Source organism: Babylonia areolata, chromosome 8 (assembly GCF_041734735.1).
Source record: "Babylonia areolata isolate BAREFJ2019XMU chromosome 8, ASM4173473v1, whole genome shotgun sequence".
Classification (NCBI taxonomy): Eukaryota; Metazoa; Mollusca; class Gastropoda; order Neogastropoda; family Buccinidae; genus Babylonia; species Babylonia areolata.
The window spans coordinates 48120054-48140390 of NC_134883.1; the positions used below are offsets into that span (position 1 = coordinate 48120054).

At 48.2% G+C, this 20337-nt stretch overlaps 1 protein-coding gene across 5 annotated transcripts in view; it reads left to right on the forward strand.

The window, feature by feature from the left end:
* The window catches only part of LOC143284891 (PDZ domain-containing RING finger protein 4-like), a 536817-nt gene that overhangs the window by 359601 nt on the left and 156879 nt on the right, over window positions 1–20337 (forward strand). For all 5 annotated transcript variants that reach the window (XM_076592015.1, XM_076592011.1, XM_076592012.1 and 2 more), the window contains one exon: window positions 5390–5760. In XM_076592015.1, coding sequence (XP_076448130.1) covers window positions 5390–5760 — 371 coding nt within the window. The remainder of the gene's footprint in view (window positions 1–5389; window positions 5761–20337) is intronic.

Below are 20337 nucleotides of genomic sequence, written 5' to 3' on the forward strand. Positions count from 1 at the left end.
CTTAGTGCTTTATTAGTCTGGCTTGTAAAACGGTTTAAATCTCTGTCTCTCTCTGTCTCTGTCTTTGTCTCTCTCTGTCTCTGTCTCTCGCTGTCTCTCTCTCTCTCTCTCTCTGTCACGCACATACGCGCGCGTGCGCATACTTCAAAGCGCGGACGTTCAAGGTGGAACAAAGCAACAACACCCGATGCCTTTTGAGCATCTCCCACCTGCAAAAACAGTCCCTCATCCCCGCTTGGACCCCCTTCCCTATTCCACCCCACACTCTTCCTGCATCCCGCTTCTCTCCCATCCACCTCCTCTCCCACCCTCACCAATAACCACCCCCCACCCACCCAATAAACACCACACACACACACACACACACACACGCACACACACACACCCTCCTGACAACGACTTCCACCCTCGGAAAGCGTCAGCCTTGTCCCGCGCGGTCGGCACGAGCCACGAGGCGGTTGTCCATGAAAGGGGTCATGTCACCCGGGCCCGTTCCACTCGACAGACCCCTGTCAGGGCCTCCGTGTGACGCGCCTATTGCGCCTTTTACGGCTCGCACGTGCCCCTTTGATCTTTCCCCCGCGCGCTGCCCGTTTTAGTGGCCCTGCTCCGCCGGCAAGCTTCGTTTCCTGCCGTGGCGCTGACTGGCGAGGATGAATCATGCGCACCCATCGATTCGGGGCGGTGATATCACGGAGCGCTCAGGTGTGGGTTTAGTGGGGAAGATAACGTTACCGGGGTGCACTTGTATTGCACAGCCAGATACAATGGTGGCGGTGGCGGAGACTGGCGTGGGACATGTTGAAACATTGTGTGGACGTGTTTCTGTTTTGTCGTTTGTCCTCTGTGTCTGCCTGTCTCCCTGTCTCTGTTTCTCTAGCATACAGCTAAGGTTGTTCTCTGTCTCTGTTTCTCCAGCATAGCTATGGATGTACTCTGTCTCTGTTTCTCCAGCATAGCTATGGATGTACTCTGTCTCTGTTTCTCCAGCATAGCTATGGATGTATTATGTCTCTGTGTCTCCAGCATAGCTATGGATGTACTCTGTTTCTCCAGCATAGCTATGGATGTACTCTGTCTCTGTTTCTCCAGCATAGCTATGGATGGTCTCTGTTTCTCCAGCATAGCTATGGATGTACTCTGTCTGTCTGTCTGTTTCTCCAGCATAGCTATGGATGTACGATGTCTCCGTTTCTCCAGCATAGCTATGGATGTACTCTGTTTCTCCAGCATAGCTATGGATGGTCTCTGTCTCTGTGTCTCCAGCACAGCTATGGATGGTCTCTGTCTCTGTTTCTCCAGCATAGCTATGGATGGTCTCTGTCTCTGTGTCTCCAGCATAGCTATGGATGGTCTCTGTCTCTGTTTCTCCAGCATAGCTATGGATGGTCTCTGTCTCTGTTTCTCCAGCATAGCTATGGATGTACTCTGTCTGTCTGTCTGTTTCTCCAGCATAGCTATGGATGTACGCTGTCTGTTTCTCCAGCATATCTATAGATGTACGTGTGTGTAATGCACGTGGGTGGGTGGGGGGGTGGGGGGGCACTCAGCTTCTCATTCTCTCACTGATACATTCCTGAGCCACTACCAAGCACAACAAGAGTACAGACACTGAGCGTCTGTCTGTCTCTGTCTGTCTGTCACTCTCTCTCTCTCTCTCTCTCTCTCTCTCACGCACACACACACACACACACGCACGCGCGACACACACACACACACACACACACACACACACACACACACACACACACACACACACACACACACACACACAAACACACCATGCTATGATCCCTTCTAGTGTCCCGTTCCTCATGTCAGGTGATCAGTATTCCTCTCCTGTCCTGGCTTCCTGTCATGTCAGCCCCCCCCCCTTCCCTACACTCTCCCCCGTCGCCGCCCCCACAGCACCCCCCCACACACCCCCTTTCTTCCATGCACAATCCACCTGTCCCCCCCCCCCTCCCCGCCCCGCCACCCCCTCCTCCGCCACATCTCCTCAAACTTGAGTCACCGTCTTTGCGTTCACCTGTACTTCACTTTGATGCTGCATTTGCCCGATGTCTGTGGTGATGTAGCTTTGTCTGTCTGTCTATCTGTCTCTCTCTCCCTCTCTCTCTCTCTTTCTCTCTGTCAGAGACTGTTGCGAAGTGTTGTAATCCCTCTCGTATCCCGTTCTGCATGTCAGGTGATCAGTATTCCTCATTCAACAACAGGCACTCACATGCGTACGTTCCCACCGAACTTTTGCCACAGTTAAATGATGGCTTCTTCTTCTTCTTCTTCTTCTTCTTCTTCTCCTCCTCCTTTTTCTTCTTCTTCTTCTTCTTCTTCTTTGTTATGATGTTAGTGCTGATGGTGGTGGTGGTGATGATGATGATGATGACGATCATGATCATGATGATAAAAAAAAATAATAATATTGCCGTAACAGTCACAACTGTTTCTACACCTCTTGTAATTTTCACAATTTCGTTTCCTCGCTTGCATGGAGAGTTTTCCTTCCTCAGACCCAATTTGCAGCGTTACAGATTAATCATGGCGATGCGCTTGGAGCACGGCAATAACACTTCCAGCTCATCCATAATTACTTGTCTTGCTATTATTGCTGCTTCTGCTGCAGCTGCTGCTAATGATTTTGATGATGATGATGTTTCATACTCTCCTTTGAAGATCAGGGTTTCTTTTTCTTCTCCTCCTCCTCCTCCTCCTCCTCCTTCTTCTTCTTCTTCCTCCAGACCTAAAAGTACCGGTCTTGAGTTGTTTGCCTTTAATTCTCTTGCAAACTTAATGTTACCTGTACTGAGTTGTCTGCCTTTAATTCTCTCCCACACTTAATGTTACCTGTATTGAGTTGTCTGCCTTTAATTCTCCTCCACACCTAATGTTACCTGTATTGAGTTGTCTGCCTTTAATTCTCCTGCACACCTAATGTTACCGGTCTTGCGATGACCGCCCGTTCTCCTCCAGGAGTCAGTGGTTCCCCCCTCCCGCCCCCTCCCCCCCTCTCTCTCTCTCTTTCTCTCTCTCCCTCTCCCTCCCTCCGAGTGTTGCGGTCTGACGGCTTTCATCTGGGTTATGCATCCTATTGGGGCGATGTCCTGTTATCAAGGCCATTAGCCGCTGAGGGTCCATCAATAATTCACAACGCCCTTGGTGGGGGGGTGGGGTCGAATGAGGCCAGCTTGTGGGTTGGGTCTTGTATTCTTGTGTGTGTGTGTGTGTGTGTGTGGCTGGCACCAAGCCTTCACTAGCAGACACCCTTCTGTTTTTACGTTGTATGGTGGTGCTGCTGGCTCTTTTGTTGTTGGCGGTGGGTTGTCTTTAACTAGGGGCGGTGGGGGCGGGGGGCAGTGTGTTGTTGTTATGATGGGGTGCTTGGCAGGATGGTGTTGGTTGTGTGTGTGTGTGAGAGAGAGGGAGTGGGAAAAAAGAGTGAGTGAGTTTGTGTGATGAGAATGGGACTGACGGTAGCATGTTTGAGCGTATTTCTGTGTCTGTTTTTGCCCTCTGTCTCTCTGTCACTGTCTCTTTTGAGTACTGAGTACGACAACATTTACATGTGTGTATGTGTGTGTGTCTCTCAGAACAACGGCAGATATGTAAGTCGGCCAGTGCGCTAATAATCTCCACCGTTGGAAAATAGTTTCATTCATTCATTCTCTCTCTCTCTCTCTCTGTCTCTCTCTCTCTCTCTCTCTCTCTCTCTCTCTCTCTCTCTCTCTCTCTCTCTCTCTCTCTCTCTTGGTTCAGGCGCTCTCACTACAGCGAGTATTCAACGTGTCATCAGCAGGGATTTAACAGTGATGTTGTTTGTGTGCAGTGTGTTTTGTCTGTGGCTTGCTTGTCTGTCTGTTTCGTTAGCCGATGAAGGACTAGAGCTCCGCTGCGTGAGCGACAACAACAGTGCTAAAGTTTAGCGTTAACAATATTCCTAACGCTACGCTAAATCCTTGGAGTTGGCAAAACACAACTTGGCGGTCCAAAGATCGTCCATGCAACCCATCCCCAGAGTCTGTGGTTGTCTAACACGATGCTGTGTGTGTGTGTGTGTGTGTGTGTGTGTGTGTCTCTATGTGTGTGTGTGTGTGTGTGTGTGTGTGTGTGTATCCCTCTGTGTGTGTGTAAGTGTGTGTGTGTGTGTGTCTGTGTGTGTGTGTGTGTGTGTGTGTGTGTGTGTGTGTGTGTGTGTGTGTGTGTGTGTGGTAGAGGTGAATGACCAGACGCCATGGCCACGAAGCATGCTGTTGTCTGCTTGTGTTTTACAGGTGAACGACCAGGATTTATCGCCCTTTTAACATAATTCTGTGTGTCTGTCTGCCACCATCTCTGGCAGGTGGTCTCCCCCCTTCCTCCCTCTCTCTCTCTCCTCTTCCTTTGTCCCCACCCCCGCCCCCCCTCTCTCTCTCTTTCTGTTTGTCTCTCTGTGTCTGTCTGTCTGTCTGTCTCTCTCTCTCCTCTCTCTCTCTCTCTCTCTCTGTCTTTCTCCCCCACTATCTCGCCCCCTCACCGCCACCCCTTTTCTCAGTCTTTCTCTCGCTTATTTGTCTAACAGGTGAATAACCTTGGTGTGCGCCAGTCAGAATTTAACTTAGTGGTGTGTGTCTCCGTTCTAAACAGGTGTAAAATGGCTAGGATCTATGGCAGTGTAAGGTGACGGTGTTCCTCTCTCTCTCCGTTTCTATGGGTGAATGGCCTGGGTCTTCAGCAATTACAGCTAGGTGGTCTTTGTTTTTATCCAAGGTGAACGCTAAGGTCTAGCAGCAGTCCAGTACAATGTTTCTCTGTGTGACAGGTGTTTGACCTCACAGTGGTCAGCATTATGGCTAGGTGGTATAATGATGTTGTTTGAGGTGAACGCTGAGATGTGGCTGAAGTCTAACATAGTGCTCGCTCTCTCTCTCTCTCTCTCTCTCTCTCTCTCTCTCTCTCTCTCTCTGCGTGACAAGAATAACCCAAGAGTGATCAGTAAAATAGCCAGGTGGTCTGTCATCGAAGTTGAACACTAGGTCCGTTACCACCAGTCTAACATAGCTCTCTCTCTCTCTCTCTCTCTCTCTCTCTCTCTCTCTCTCTCTCTCTCTCTCTCTGCGTGACAAGAATAACCCAAGAGTGATCAGTAAAATAGCCAGGTGGTCTTTCTTATCGAAGTTGAACACTAGGTCCGTTACCACCAGTCTAACATAGCTCTCTCTCTCTCTCTCTCTCTCTCTCTCTCTCTCTCTCTCTCTCTCTCTCTGTATGTGTGTGTATGTGTGTGTGTCTGTGTCTGTGTGTGCATGACAGATAAATGGCCTTAGAGTGTTCAGCATCCTGGCTAAGTGGTACATGTTACTGAACGCTAACATCTGGCATCAGTGTAACCCAGTACCGTGTGTGTGTGTGGCAGGTCAATGGGCAGGATCTATCCCAGTCGAGCCATGACGAGGCTGTAGAGGCCTTCCGCACGGCCACAGAGCCCATCGTGGTGGAGGTTTTACGCCGAGTGGGCGGCAAGAGCGGCAAGTCGGGCGGCCACCACCACCACCACCACCAACCCCACCACCACGGACACAGCTCTCCCTCCCCCTCCGCCAAGAGCAGCCGCCCCCCCACCATCCCCGCGCCCCCCTCGTCGTCGTCTTCGTCGTCGTCATCGTCGTCGTCGTCGTCGGGCGCTGTCGCCATGGTGTCGATCGCCACCCAGACGGAGGAGGATTTTTACTGTTACAACCGGCCCCCCACCCCGCCCCCAGGATTCTACCCGGTCAACATCAGCGGGTGAGTGAGGGGGCGTGGGTTCTTGATGTTGTTGTTCTTGTCGTCGTTGTTGTTATGTTCCGCTGGTGTCTGTGTGTGTGTGAGAGAGACAGAGAGAGAGACAGAGACAGAGAGAGAATGTGCTTTTTGTCTTGCTGTGTCTCTGAATGTCCGCCAAAACAATTATTTTAATTGATGAAGAAATACCTTGCTTGTCTCCCTTCCTACATTGGTTTTAACGGTAGTACTGCTTCTCTCTCTCTCCCTCCCTCCCTCTCTCTCTCTCTCTCTCTCTCTCTCTCTCTGTCTATCTATCTCTCTATATATAATTATATTCCTCCCCCATCCTTCTCTCTCCATCTGTCTCTCTCTCTCTCTCTCTGGTTCATGTCCCACCCCAACCCCACTTATTGTAGATGCATGTGAGACTTGCTGCCCCTTCCCCCACACACCACCCACCCACCCACACACCACACACACCCTCCATTGATGATAGGGGTGGAGTTGAACGATCTACTGGTTGACGTCCTTAAGGTCAGGGTGTTGAGGGCTGGGGTGTTGGTTCCAAGAGAGCAGTGTGGTTGGAGGGGTGTGAGTTCTGGAATAATGTGTCCCCCCCCCCTCCGCCCCTCCATTCTCCTTCCACTGCTTTTAGCCAACATGCCCCATGAAGTGCAACCCCGGACTTTTCAGTTAGCCCCCTCCCTCTGCACTTCCCCCATTGTCTCGTGGGTAAATACAGTCACGTGGGCTGAAGTGTGAGGGGGGAGGAGCGTGTGGTGGGAGGTGAAACAGAGGGAGAGAGAGAGGGGGTGGTGGATAAGATGGTAGATGGATGGGAAAGGATGTGTGTAAGATGATTTTGAAGACTTGTGGTCTGTGGGGGGGGGGGGGGGGGTGAGTATGGGAGGTGGGGTAAGGAGTGGCTGGGTGTGCAGGGTGGGGTGGAGGAGGACACTGTGGTCAGGGAAAGGAACAGGGGACTGTGTGTGTGTGTGTGTGTGTGTGTGTGTGTGAAAGAGGGAGGAGGGAGGCAGTGGAGGGGTAACGAATATTGCCAGACGAAAAGAAAAAAAACCCAAAAAAAACCCATCACGACAAAAAGCACACATACCTAACGATAGACGATGAAACAGAGAGGGTCGGGGGTAGGAAGGAGAGAGAGAGAGAGAGAGATAGAGAGGGTGGGAGAGAAAGAGGGTGGGAGAGAGAGGAACTGTTGTATGATGAGGGGGGGGGGGACTTCAATCACAAAAGATGCTGACATCCAATTTCCATTTCCTTTCAGACACGCTTACACACACACACACACACACACACACACACACACACACACACACCACCCCACCCCACCCCACACACAGTGACTCGCCCAACCTGGAAAAAAATGTTAATTGAGCAAGCGCAAAGGGAGACTATTTCTGCAGATAATCCGAAGGAAGCTAAAGACTGGGGGCATCACTGGCGCAGCTCACCGGGCTCTAAAGCCCACGGCATGCAGCCAGGAATTGCCAAAAGCTTTTAGGCGCTGCCGCCGAGACACGGGGCTTTTAACGGCTGCCCCTGGAAGCAGTTAATGCAGTTTGAATGTCTCAAGTTGACGACAATTGAGCGAGCACTCGGGGCATTAAAGGACCGAGTAAAGCAGGGTGCTGAGGCCGTTAGCTTTAAAGGGGTGGGGTTGGGCTGGGGGTGGGGGTAGTGTTCGTTCGCTGCGATAACCACTGCCATTTGGCCACAGTGAGCAATTTCTTTTTCTTCTTTTTTTTCTTTTTTTTCTTTTTTTTTTTTAATTCTCTGGCGACTGTTGATTTTTGTTTTTTTCTGCTAATTTGTTTTGAAGCAAATAGGATTTAGCAGATTTCCTGCTGAATTACAAAAAAATTAAACGTGTAGTTTTTATGTGTTGTTTTTGTCTGGTTTATTTGTTTGTATGTTTGTGGGTTGTTATTGTTTATTTATGTTGTTAATGTTTTTGTGTGTGTTTGTTTTGTTGTTGTTGTTTTTTTGTTTGTTTTTTCGTAGACTGTCCATTTTCTCTGTTCTCTGTGTGTGTCTGCGTGTGTCTGTATGTCTGTCTGTCTGTGTATGTGCAAACAAATTGTATATTTGGAGAGCTATTGCTGTCTGCCTGTTTGTGTTTCACGGCGAAGGGTTAGGTGCATTTTGATCGGGTGTTAGGACTTGCTTAGACAAGTTTACAAGCGTACAACGTGCAGATTGTAATTGTGTTTTCACAGCTCATGATTTTGTTCACCTTTTTTGGTAGTTTGTTTTTTGTTTGTTTGCTTGTTGTTGTTTGTGTGTGTGTGTGTGTGTGTGTGTGTGTGTGTGTGTGTGTTTTGTTTTTCTTGTTTGTTTGTTTTTGTGGGGGGGCGGGGGGGGGGGGGGGTTCAACTCCAGAGTGAACCGAGCTTTCAGGCTGGCATCTTTTTTAACGGTGATTGTTGAACTGCATCCATGACGCTGTTTCCCTTTCCAGTGAAGTCTGTTGATTCCACAGTGACCTTTAAGGCATGTCTGCGTTTAATTTCTTTCACTGGGTATTTATCAGGCTTTTGATTACGTTTGATTTGTTTCTGGGTATTTATCAGGCTTTAAATTGCGTTTGATTTGTTTCACTGGGTATTTATCAGGCTTTAGATTGCGTTTAATTTGTTTCACTGGGTAATTATCAGGCTTTAAAATGCGTTTGATTTGTTTCACTGGGTATTTATCAGGCTTAGATTGCGTTTAGTTTGTTTCACTGGGTATTTATCAGGCTTTAAATTGCGTTTAATTTGTTTCACTGGGTATTTATCAGGCTTTAGATTGCGTTTAATTTGTTTCACTGGGTATTTATCAGGCTTTAAATTGCGTTTAGTTTGTTTCACTGGGTATTTATCAGGCTTTAAATTGCGTTTAGGTTGTTTCACTGGGTATTTATCAGGCTTTAAATTGCGTTTAGGTTGTTTCACTGGGTATTTATCAGGCTTTAAATTGCGTTTAATTTGTTTCACTGGGTATTTATCAGGCTTTAAATTACGTTTAATTTGTTTCACTGGGTATTTATCAGGCTTTAAATTGCGTTTAATTTGTTTCACTTGGTATTTATCAGGCTTAGATTGCGTTTAATTGGTTTCACTGGGTATTTATCAGGCTTTAGATTGTGTTTAATTTGTTTCACTGGGTATTTATCAGGCTTAAGATGCTCCGTGGAATGATACTGCTCTATCTGTCCTGGGAATGCAGTAAAACTTATTACTCTCTTTGTTCGGACGACGGTGTTTCCTCCTCTGTTGCAGTGAAATGGACGAAGTGTCAAGATGTCTTGCAAGACACTGCTGTAGAAAAAAAAAAAGTCCTGATTTTATAATGTGTCGAGGGATTCTGAGAAAGTTGTGTTTCGTTGTATCCGATTTCTTCCTGATTAGGCATTGAAACAGCCCTTTTCTTGTGTCTGTAAGGGTGAAAGATGAGTTTTCTTTCGACACGTATTGCACATTCACTCAAACACACGTGCACATGTCACACAAACATTCAAATGTGTAGGTTGTGTCAGTACGCACTGTCTACCACCTCGATGTTGTGCACATGCGTACTAACTTACTCGCATGCACACGCGCACGCGCGCCACACACATTACAACACACAACACACCACACACACACACACACACACACACACACACACACAACACAACACAACACAACACAACACAACAGACACATCCAGGTATGCTGCAGAATATCAGAACGATGCTATAATCTCCCCCCTCACTACCCTCCAGCCCTGTCTTCAGCGCCAGACTGCCAGACTTGGTGCAATTAGCCACACACAGCGGGCCGGGTTGGGGGGGGCCGACTGAAAATAGTGGCGCTGTGAAAACAGCCTGCACCATTGTTTCGCCAACAAGACGCGCCAAGCTGACAGACGTGTTGGGGGCCCTTCACACACTGTCATGGGGTCACGTGTATGCACACCGCTATGAGGTCACGTTGCACTCACACAGCTATGGGAGCACGTGCACATACACAGCGATGAGGTCACGGTGCATGCAAAGCTATGGGATCACGTGCACAGACACAGCGATGAGGTCACGTGTATAGCACACAGCTATGAGGTCACGGTGCATGCAAAGCTATGGGATCACGTGCACAGACACAGCGATGAGGTCACGTGTATAGCACACAGCTATGAGGTCACGGTGCACACACATTTACCATTGCACTTGTGTCTTATGAACCTTAAGGTTTCGTGACAATAAAATCTATTCTGTCCTATTCTATTCTACTGATTCACAGCTATGTCACGTGCACACACACAGCTATGACGTCACGTGCACACACAGCTATGACGTCACGTGCACACCTCCGGTCTCTGCCGCTGGTGATGGCTGGTTTGTTTTGCTGGCTCGCCCATATGCGCTTCACCTCCTGTGAGAAATAACGATTTAACAGAACCTTAAGCGAAACAGCATGGCTGTTTTAACCGACTTCAGAAAAGTCATGACGGTCGAAAGAGCGTTCTAACTTATTTCAGAAAGTCATGCCGATTGAAACGGCGTTATAACCGACATCCATGAGTCATGGCGGTTGAAACAACGTTATAACCGATTTCAGAAAGTCATGGCAGTTAAACACAACGTTATAACCGATTTCAGAAAGTCATGGCAGTTAAACACAGCGTTATAACCGATTTCAGAAAGTCATGGCAGTTAAACACAACGTTATAACCGATTTCAGAAAGTCATGGCAGTTAAACACAGCGTTATAACCGATTTCAGAAAGTCATGGCAGTTAAACACAGCGTTATAACCGATTTCAGAAAGTCATGACGATTGAAACAGCGTTCTAACTTATTTCAGAAAGTCATGGCGGTCGAACACAACGTTAGAAGCCGTGCCAGAAAAGCCTTTTGTCCGGAAAGTGATTTCTCTGCGCCTCTGCTATCCATTCCTGCAGAGTTCCCCCTCTTGCCATTTGCCAGCAGATTGTGAGGATGCCTGCTGACATTTTCGCCGCATGTCTGTGTCAACTGCACTGCTGCTTACAAACGGTTTAGATGATGGATTATGGTGTACAGATATCACAACGCTCACTGTGAAGCATGATGGATTATGATGTACATATATCACCACGCTCACTGTAAAGGTTATGATGGATTATGGTGTACAGATATCACCACGCTCACTGTAAAGGTTATGATGGATTATGGTGTACAGATATCACCACGCTCACTGTAAAGGTTATGATGGATTGTGGTGTACAGATATCACCACGCTCACTGTAAAGGTTACGATGGATTATGGTGTACAGATATCACCACGCTCACTGTAAAGGTTATGATGGATTATGGTGTACAGATATCACCACGCTCACTGTAAAGGTTATGATGGATTATGGTGTACAGATATCACCACGCTCACTGTAAAGGTTACGATGGATTATGGTGTACAGATATCACAACGCTCACTGTGAAGCATGATGGATTATGATGTACATATATCACCACGCTCACTGTAAAGCAAATGCTGGCAGGGGGATCCATTAAGGGTGCAGACTTACCAGGCTGCAGACGTGTACACGTACCCGACGATGGAAATTTCCCAACACCTATGTGATGGTCTTAGTGTGTGTCTCTGTCTCTCGCTCGCTTTATGTGTCTCTGTCTCTGTCTCTTCCACCCCCTCCTTATTTTTGTGCCTTTTTATATCTGCCTATCTGTGTATGATTGTGTCTGTGTGTATATCTTCATCTATTTTTCATCCTATCTTTTCATTGGTTTTACGTCACACTGTCAAGAGAAAACCCATGTGTGTGTAACGACGTGCTTTCACAGTAGATAGACCAGCCAACACAGGTTAATAACTTTGCCAAAATGGTATTACAACTGTTTGCTTTAGGAAATGTTTGGTACAATGAGTCCACACTTGGCTTTCGCTATATTAGCCACGTTATCACGAATAAACTAGAATGTAAATGCGTTTTAGTTTGGAAGAGATGTATATCTAAAAATCAATAGAAATTAGAACAAAATTACTGATCAATAAAGAATCGACACTTATTTACCTGCAATCTTTAATTACAACCAAAAGCAGTTATTTTGCAAACGAAGGATATCTTGACCTCGAAATAGAATTTGAGAAAAGGTAGAAATCTTAAGAACTTGGGAAAAGGTAGATATTATTACATTTAAAAAAAGGAAAACGACAGTGCCTGTTATGTAAAAGAAAATGCTTATGTTCTAGATTACTGTGACCGATACAGCAAGTTTAGAGCTGTAACAAACAAACCTCAGCCAAAATGAGGAGAAGGAAAAAGAGCAATGAAACGAAGTCAACTCCTGGAGGAAGACAATCATGTGGGCTGGTTCAGAAAATCTCTTTACATCTGCTGTCAGAAACGTCGCTCCGAGAAAAAGTTCAGCTTCTTGTTTACATTTTGGTTATCCGCTCCCCCCCTCCCTCTCTCTCCCTCTCTCTCCCTCTCTCTCTATGTAGTTGTGTGTGTGTGTGTGTGTGTGTGTGTGTGTGTGTGCGTGCGTGCGTGTGTGTGCCTTATGAACATTGTTAATGTTTCATTGACAGTTAAAATTGATTCAGATTTTCTTTTCCACACACAGACGCAGACACACCGAGACAAACAGACGCATGCACAGAGACACATGTACTTACACACACACACACACACACACACACACACACACACACACACACACACACACACACACACACACACACACACACACACACACACACAGAGAGAGAGAGAGAGAGAGAGAGAGACTCAGACAGACAGACAGACCATTTCATCCCAGCACCTTCAGAGAAGACAGAAAAAAAGCAGTGTGACATGGCTTAGGAGAGGGGATAGGGGTTACAAGGGGAACGGGGGTCTGTCTTTGAGTGCTCAATGTGTGGGTGTGAGCGGGCCATCTACAAGCGTCACTTCCTGCCAACCTCTGCCCAAGGAAGCGGGCAGGCCGAGAGATTCTCTCGGGAAAGTTCCGGCCATTAAACAAAAAAACCTTAATCTACACACCAAAAAACCCCAAGACTTCAGGGACACACATACACGTACATTCTCTATGGCTTGCCGTTGGAATCTGAAATACAACAAACAGCTAGAATCCAGGGAGTTTATTTTTCTGTGATTTTGCCAAACGTAAACGTGAGGAATGTGGAGAATTTCTTTCGTAAATTTTGTGATAGCTGCTGATGTTGTGTTTGTTTTCCTTTTCCTTCTTTGTTGTGCTATCATTCTTTCTTTCTTTCTTACATGAAGTAGTAGTTTAAAAAAAGAAAAAGAAAAAGAACAACATAAAAAAAGCTAGAGTTCATCCTTTACATCGGATTTAAATGAGGTTTTAAACTAATTCTCTTACACTTTGGGAGACAAAAACACATCAGTTAATGTACTTACGTGAGAGAGAGCGAGAGAGAGAGAGAGTTAGTTACTGAGTACATTCGCAGAGAATTAATTCTTTCTCTCGACAACGCTCGGAGAGTTGTGGCACAAAAGGCTTGCCGTGTCGCTGTGCAGTGTTAAAAACGTGGAACTGGTTGTATCTGTTCAAAAAAAGGATCTCGTTTCACGTTGTGAAGCCAGCAGACGAGCAAGCCATCATCCCCTTCATCACCAATCCCCAGTCCACGAGTGCCGCTCCTTTGTGTCTCGAAAGAGCGATATCAAAAGACGCAGAACCAGAATCAGAATAATTCTACGATAACCAGCAAGAGAAATTGAAGCTGATTGAGGCCACTGGTCGATCACGTTTCAAATCAGCACTGACCATGAAATTGAAGACTTGCGGGTTTCAGTGGGCGTGCCCGTATAGCGCGATTTAATCTGGGCAAAGTCGATGACAAATCACCTGTACGGGACGGACCTGGCAGGCTCTGTCCATCGGCCATGGCGGAAGGAGGGTGTGGCTCGGTCCATCATCCTCCAAACCTGGATGACTCACGGAGCACCTCAACGCACGTGCGTCATACGCCCATTCAGATTTACGAAGAAAAAAAAATTCTTATTTCTAATGCAGTGTTGTGAACATAAAAAAAAAACACACAAGATTTCAAGTGTCAAAACAGTTTCAGGTTTTCAGTCTCGACTTGTGTATTTTTTCCTTAGATGCCGACAAGAGGAAGGGAAGACATATGTTGGGCATCTGCGCGCTGTTCTGCCCGCTTGCCAGAAGATGCAGAAATCAAAATCCGAACTTGAACACTGACACGTTATGTTTGTGGTTCATATCTTTGTGCCATGCATTTGTGTGTCGGGTATCTGTGTGCCAGCTCTCTCTGTGCCAGCTCTCTCTGTGCCACATGTCTGTGTACCCGCTTTACCCGATTCTTACTTTGCTGGAACCAGTCTGTGACTGGATGCGTCACATGTCAGGCACATCCATCAGCAAACTCCGTCAGCCAGGTAACAACCCAGGTAACAACCCACAGCCAGGTAACAACCCAGGTAACAACCCACAGCCAGGTAACAACCCAGGTAACAACCCACAGCCAGGTAACAACCCACAGCCAGGTAACAACTCAGGTAACAACCCAGGTAACAACCCACAGCCAAGTAACAACCCACAGCCAGGTAACAACTCAGGTAACAACCCACAGCCAGGTAACAACCCACAGCCAGGTAACAACCCAGGTAACAACCCACAGCCAGGTAACAACCCAGGTAACAACCCACAGCCAGGTAACAACCCACAGCCAGGTAACAACCCAGGTAACAACCCACAGCCAGGTAACAACTGACATCCAGGCTGAAGTAAGTGTGAGCACTCTGATGGCCACAGTCAGCACACACACACACACACACACACACACACACACACTCACTCACTCACTCACACTCTGACCACGAGGACGGAGACACGTGAGCACACCACGCGCCTTTCTCTCAGTATCTGTGCCACACACAAGTGGGACAGGGGGAAGAGGGGAAGGTGCACCCAGACACCCTGGTCGAACTGTTCAACAGTACAGTGACCGTGGTCGCTGTGATACATAGGAGCACAATGATGATGCCTGCACGGAATAAAATATCACGTGGAGACGTCACTCTGACCTGGAACAGCTAAACGTGAGGACAACAACAATAATAATAATAATAATAATAATGATGATGATAATAGTCATAATAATAACACCACCAACAACAATAATAATGACAATAATAACTAACTAAATGAATGAATCAATGAATAAGAACACGAGCAACAAGCAACAGTAATTGTCATGCACAGCTGTCTCCATGTGCGCCTTAGAGTTGACCCGCTCTGAAAGGTGTGTGAATGTGCGTGTGTGTGTGTGTGTGTGTGTGCGTGTGTGTGTGCGTGCGAGCGTGTGTGTGTGTGCGAGCGTGTGTGTGTGTGTGTGTGTGTGTGTGTGTGTGTGTGTGAGCATGCTCGCGCGTTGTGGTAGCCCCGAAGTCACAGAGTGCCGTGTGCCATTGTTCTCGAGGTTGGGGGGGGGGGGGGGGGGGGGCGTGGGAGGGGGGGGGGGGCGAGGGAGAAGGGGGAAGGTGGAACCTGTGCCCTTCATTGTGCTGACGGCCAGGGCCGGGAAAAGGGCAGTCAGGAAATGGAAGCTTCCTCCGTTAACCCCCCCTTCACCCCTACTGTACTCTCACCCCGCCCTCCCCCTAACCCCACCACCACCACCACCACCACTCTCCATGCAGCGGGGCTTTGAAGTCCTGCCTTAGGGTGACAGCCTGTCGGCACCGCCTGATAAACGGGTTGAGGGAGGACTGGCTTCGTTTGGGGCCGGGGGTGGGGGTGGTTGGGAACGGGGGGTGGGGAGGGGGAGAGAAAAAAACTAACTGAAGACGGAAGAGGAAAGAAGAAAGAAGAAGGAAGAGGAAAGGTTGTTATGCAAGGAGTGTGGGGGGTGGGTGGGTGGGAATGGAGATGTGGGAAGTGGGGTTAAGGGGGCAGGTTTGAACCTGTCTGTTGTGTGCTTTTTCCCCAATCACCTTTCCTATCCTTGAGAGTGCTGTGTGTTGCGCGCGGCAGGAAGAGAGGTTTGCAGTGTGTGTGTGTGTGTGTGTGTGTGTGTGTGTGTGTGTGTGTGTGTGAAGGAAAAGCAAATGATTACAATGCAAAAGTCAGTGGAATCGATCAGTCGATCAGTCAACAAACTGATGTGCATTCTATAGAAACCAAACTGTATCAGAGGAAAAGATACCTCCACTCCTGCCCCCCCCCCCCCCGCCCTTCCTGTCTGTCTGTGTCTCACTCTGTCGGTGTGTGTCGTGTGTGTGTGTGTGAGTGTCAAAAAAAAAAAAAAAAAGATAACAAATAATAGATAGAGGACATTATACCCTTCGATACGGCAGCTGAGAGCCATATGAATTCTTTCCCACTAGAGAGCCAGCTATGATACATGGCATGACTGCAGTTTCACCCTCTGGACTGGTTCAATATATTGGCTACTGTTTGCTTAACCGAGTCACGGTAACCTTTGGCGATACAGGGAAGGAGTTAGTGTTGTTGGAAGTGATCATCTTGTTAGCTAAGTGTCTTCGTCCTGCTTTTTGGCACAGTGTAAACATTCCAGTGCTTTCGTTCCATTGCCATTCCTCAGCAGTTCCATAACGTAATTAAGCAAAGTGAATTGTGTCGTTTCTCTCTCTCTCTCATTCCATACATTCATATATATATATATATATATATATATATATATATATATATATATATATACACAGACACATATGTATATATAAAGTGTGTTTCTGTGTGTGTCTGAGTGTGTGTGTGTGTGTGTGTGTGTGTGTGTGTGTGTGTGTGTGTGTGTTCAAAGCATTGGGCATTTCTGTCAACATCGATAAACTGTGTCATATAAAAATCACACAGCCATTCCATGCTTTCTCTGTGTGACGTCAGGCAGCCAGAATCCTAAGAATCAAAACAAAACAAAACCTGTCCACAGATCCTTTGTCACTTTTTGCGGCGCAGCGAAATGCTGAAAATGATCCGTGCAAATTGTTGCTGACGTCGTCACGCGCGGCGATTTGATTGACACGCTTTGTTTGGACAAACGATTAATCAGCTGTTTTGACACGTGTTTATTTGATGTTGTCTGTGGCCTTTGCGCGGATCCCATGGAAATCGTGGCTCACGGGAGAATTGGATTACAGGAGCCATGGTTGGTGAAACCGACCTCTCTTGTCTTTCTGTCGGTGACAGTGTACCTACGATCCAGACTGTGTGATGAAGTCGAACGTTCTCTCTCTTGCACCTGGCTAGAAACACGAGTCTCTGTGTAAGGTTTTGCTGCTGGTTGTAATGGCCGAAACTATTTCGCTTTTTTCTCCACAACACATGGAGGGAGGGGGCGGGGGGGGGGATAGGAACTGTTCATCTGGATTGTGAAGCAGGTATGTTATATATGAGAAACGAACAGTCCTGTCGTTTGGATGTCCCATGGTCTTTCAGTGCCACAGACCTGCCCCCTGTTCCAGACCCGGCCTGTCAGGGGACCTAATCCAGGGTGTGCCTTTCCTCCCCTGCACTCTCTTCCCCGCCAAGGCCAGGATTTGCAGACAGGGGGTGTGTGGAATGGCTGATGAGGGGGAGGTGAGGAGGTGAGTGAGGGGGTGACGAGGTGCTAGACTCGGGCCACGTCCTTGCCGGCTGCATGCCAACCCCCTCCCTCCCCACCGAAACACTCCCACGCACCCCCCCCCCCCCCAACACACACACATCCTTCTCTGGGTGGTGTTCTGGAGACAGCACTGTCTCTTTGAGGCAGTTTCGGGGACGGGAATAGAATTGTAACATTGGCGTGTTGTTGCCGCGGGTCTGTACACGTTGTTGTTGTTGTTGTTTTTTCGGATGGTCAGCGGATGGGGTGTGTGTGTGTGTGTGTGTGTGTGTGTGTGTGTGTGTTTCTTTTTCTCATGTATATATTCAGTACAGTCTGCTATTGCTCTTTTAGTAAAAGCCATGTATGAAAGTATTGAGTGTAAATAGTGAATACACAGCCTGCTGAAGTCAAATTCATTGCTGTTTAGAGTTTATACCTGATATATATATATATATACGGCCCATTCATCTGTATCTCTCTCCGTGTCTGTCTCTGTCTGTCTGTCTGTCTGTCTTTCTCTCTCTCTCTCTCTCTCTCTCTCTGCCATCCTTCTATACCCGTGCTGCTATTCTCCTTCCTTCCTTCAAATGCCAGGTCCTTACAGAGCTGCCATGAATGTAACAGGGTGCTGTTGGAACCACGATGTAGAGAGGCTTGGTATGTGCAAGACCTGAGGAAGACGTGGTCTGTCAGAGAAGACCCAGTGAACACCCTGTGATGCCGTGCAAGACCTGAGGAAGACGTGGTCTGTCAGAGAAGACCCAGTGAACACCCTGTGATGCTTTGTGGCCGGCTGGGCCACACCTGTCGGCTGCACCACGTTCACACACCACGGGTGCTTTCCCTTTGCCAGCCAGCACGGGTGGAGGCAGCACTGACGGAGAGTGAAGCAGCCAGCACACAGACCTGATGAGCAAGGCTGATAACGCCCTCAGCCTACACCCCCCCCCCCCCCAACCCCTCACACCCCCACACACATCCCCATTCTGCCGCACAGTTAGGATTCCACGGCATCAGCCGAAGCAGTATTCTCTCTCCTCGTTAAACCGTAAACAGTACAGGTTGGGATTCTGCGAGACTGCTGAGGAGACTGTGTGTGGAAAGCCTGATGCTGAATCCATGGCTGAACCCAAACTGGCTTTTCTTGCCGAGCCTCGGATGCCAGATTTGGAGGAAGGAGGGGGGGGGATGAAGGGGGTACCCCCACTCCAGACGTATGTTGAGCTGTGTGTGTGTGGGAGGGGGTGGACGGGGGGGGGCACGGTGCAGGGGGGGGGGGGTTGTAAAGCGTGGAGGCTCAGGAAGACAGGGGCAGGTAATAATGGCGGGAGGCAGAGGAAGGGAGGGGGGAGGGCAAGGCACGGTAGCTGGGATGCTGTTCATTCCGTGAGGGGTTGGCGCTGATCTCAAAGCGAGAGGGAGCGGAGGATCGTTCCCCCTGACTGGCTGTCCTATGGGCGCTATGCGGAGCGGTGACAGCGCCGACAGACTGCTTGCTGGGCGACTTTATGCCCCTCTGACGGGCTGGCACGGCTCTTCCATCCGTCCTTTCCCCAGCTCTCTCTCTCTCTCTCTTCTCCCCTGGCAGTCTTTCAGCAGAGAGATTATACTGTTGTCTCTGCTGGAACTTCCTGTCTGTCCAGCCCTCCTTCTCCGTCTGTCAGTCAGTTCCTGGGTCGCTCGGTGAGTCGGTCCTGAAAGCGGGCATCAAAGAGAAGAAGGAAAGAAAGAAAGAAGAAGAAAAAAAAGGAGACACACAAAATTGTTGCTTGTACTGAGGTCATGTCTCACTAGATATACAAATGAGACGATAAATCGAGGTTCCCTTGCGCACAGTACACTTTACTCACGTAAAGAGAGAGAGAGATAAAGGCAACAAAACGGTTGTCCCTGGAAAACTTTTTTTTTTTTTTTTTTTTAGAAAAATCCACTTTGATGGTAAAACAAATAAACTTGCAGCCTGAGAAGAAAAGGGGGAAAAAAATAGAGAGAGAGGGGTGGGGGGAGGGAAGGAGAGATGTTACACAGATAAGTGTCGCTGCAGAGTGGCGACGCGCTTTCCCCAGAGGGAAAAAAAAGCCTGAATTTGACACAGAAGAGATAGGTGTGACACAAAATGATACTAATTTCTGTTATAAAAACCCAGTCTTCAGCCGCTGCGCTGTGTGGCTTTGAAGAGAGAGGGGAGCAGAGCAGGGCAGGGCAGCGACAGCATCACCATCTCTGGCGGGAAGACCTCTTTGCTCTCTGGCTCCTTCCGTGCTCTGCTCAACCACAGACGGTGTACACTGTGTAAATGGAGAGTCATTGAAGGGTGTTCTGTGACCAATGCAGAGTGTCTGTTGTGTAGGCTGAGCGTCCCCTGCTCGTTCTTGGGGCTAACAGGCTGGAGCCTCTCAAGGCTTTCTCCATTTCCTGAGCTTCACCCATACCTCCCCCTCACACACACACACACACACACACACACACACACACACACACCCTTCTAATGTTCTGCTGCAGCTGCTGCCACGCTCTTTTCTTCTTCTTCCTCCTCCTCCTCCTTCTTCTTCACCCACCCCCCTCCTCCTCCTCCTTCACCATCTTCTTGTTCCTTCTCACCCCCCCCCTTCTACTCCTCCTTTGTTTCCCCCTCCTCCCCCTCCTCCTCTTCTTCCTTCTACTTATTCGTTCTCCTTCTTTCTGCACATCTTTTCCTCATTGTTATTCTCTTCCGACTTCTTTTTTTTTTTTTTTTTTTTTTTGGTGCAGGTCCGCAACCACGATGACAGTGAAGAGTAGGATTAGGAAGCCTCTGTGGTGAATGGCAAAGCCTCCACCGCCGTCCTCTCCGTCTCTCTGTCTCTCCCTCTTTCTCTCTGTCTCTCTGTCTCTGTCTCTCCCTCTTTCTCTCTGTCTCTCTCTCTCTCTGTCTCTCTCTCTCTCTGTCTCTCTCTCTCTCTCTCTCGTTCCCCTCCTATGTCTCTTCCCCCTTCTCTCTCTCTCTCTCTCTGTCTCTCTTTTTGTGTCTATGTCTCTGT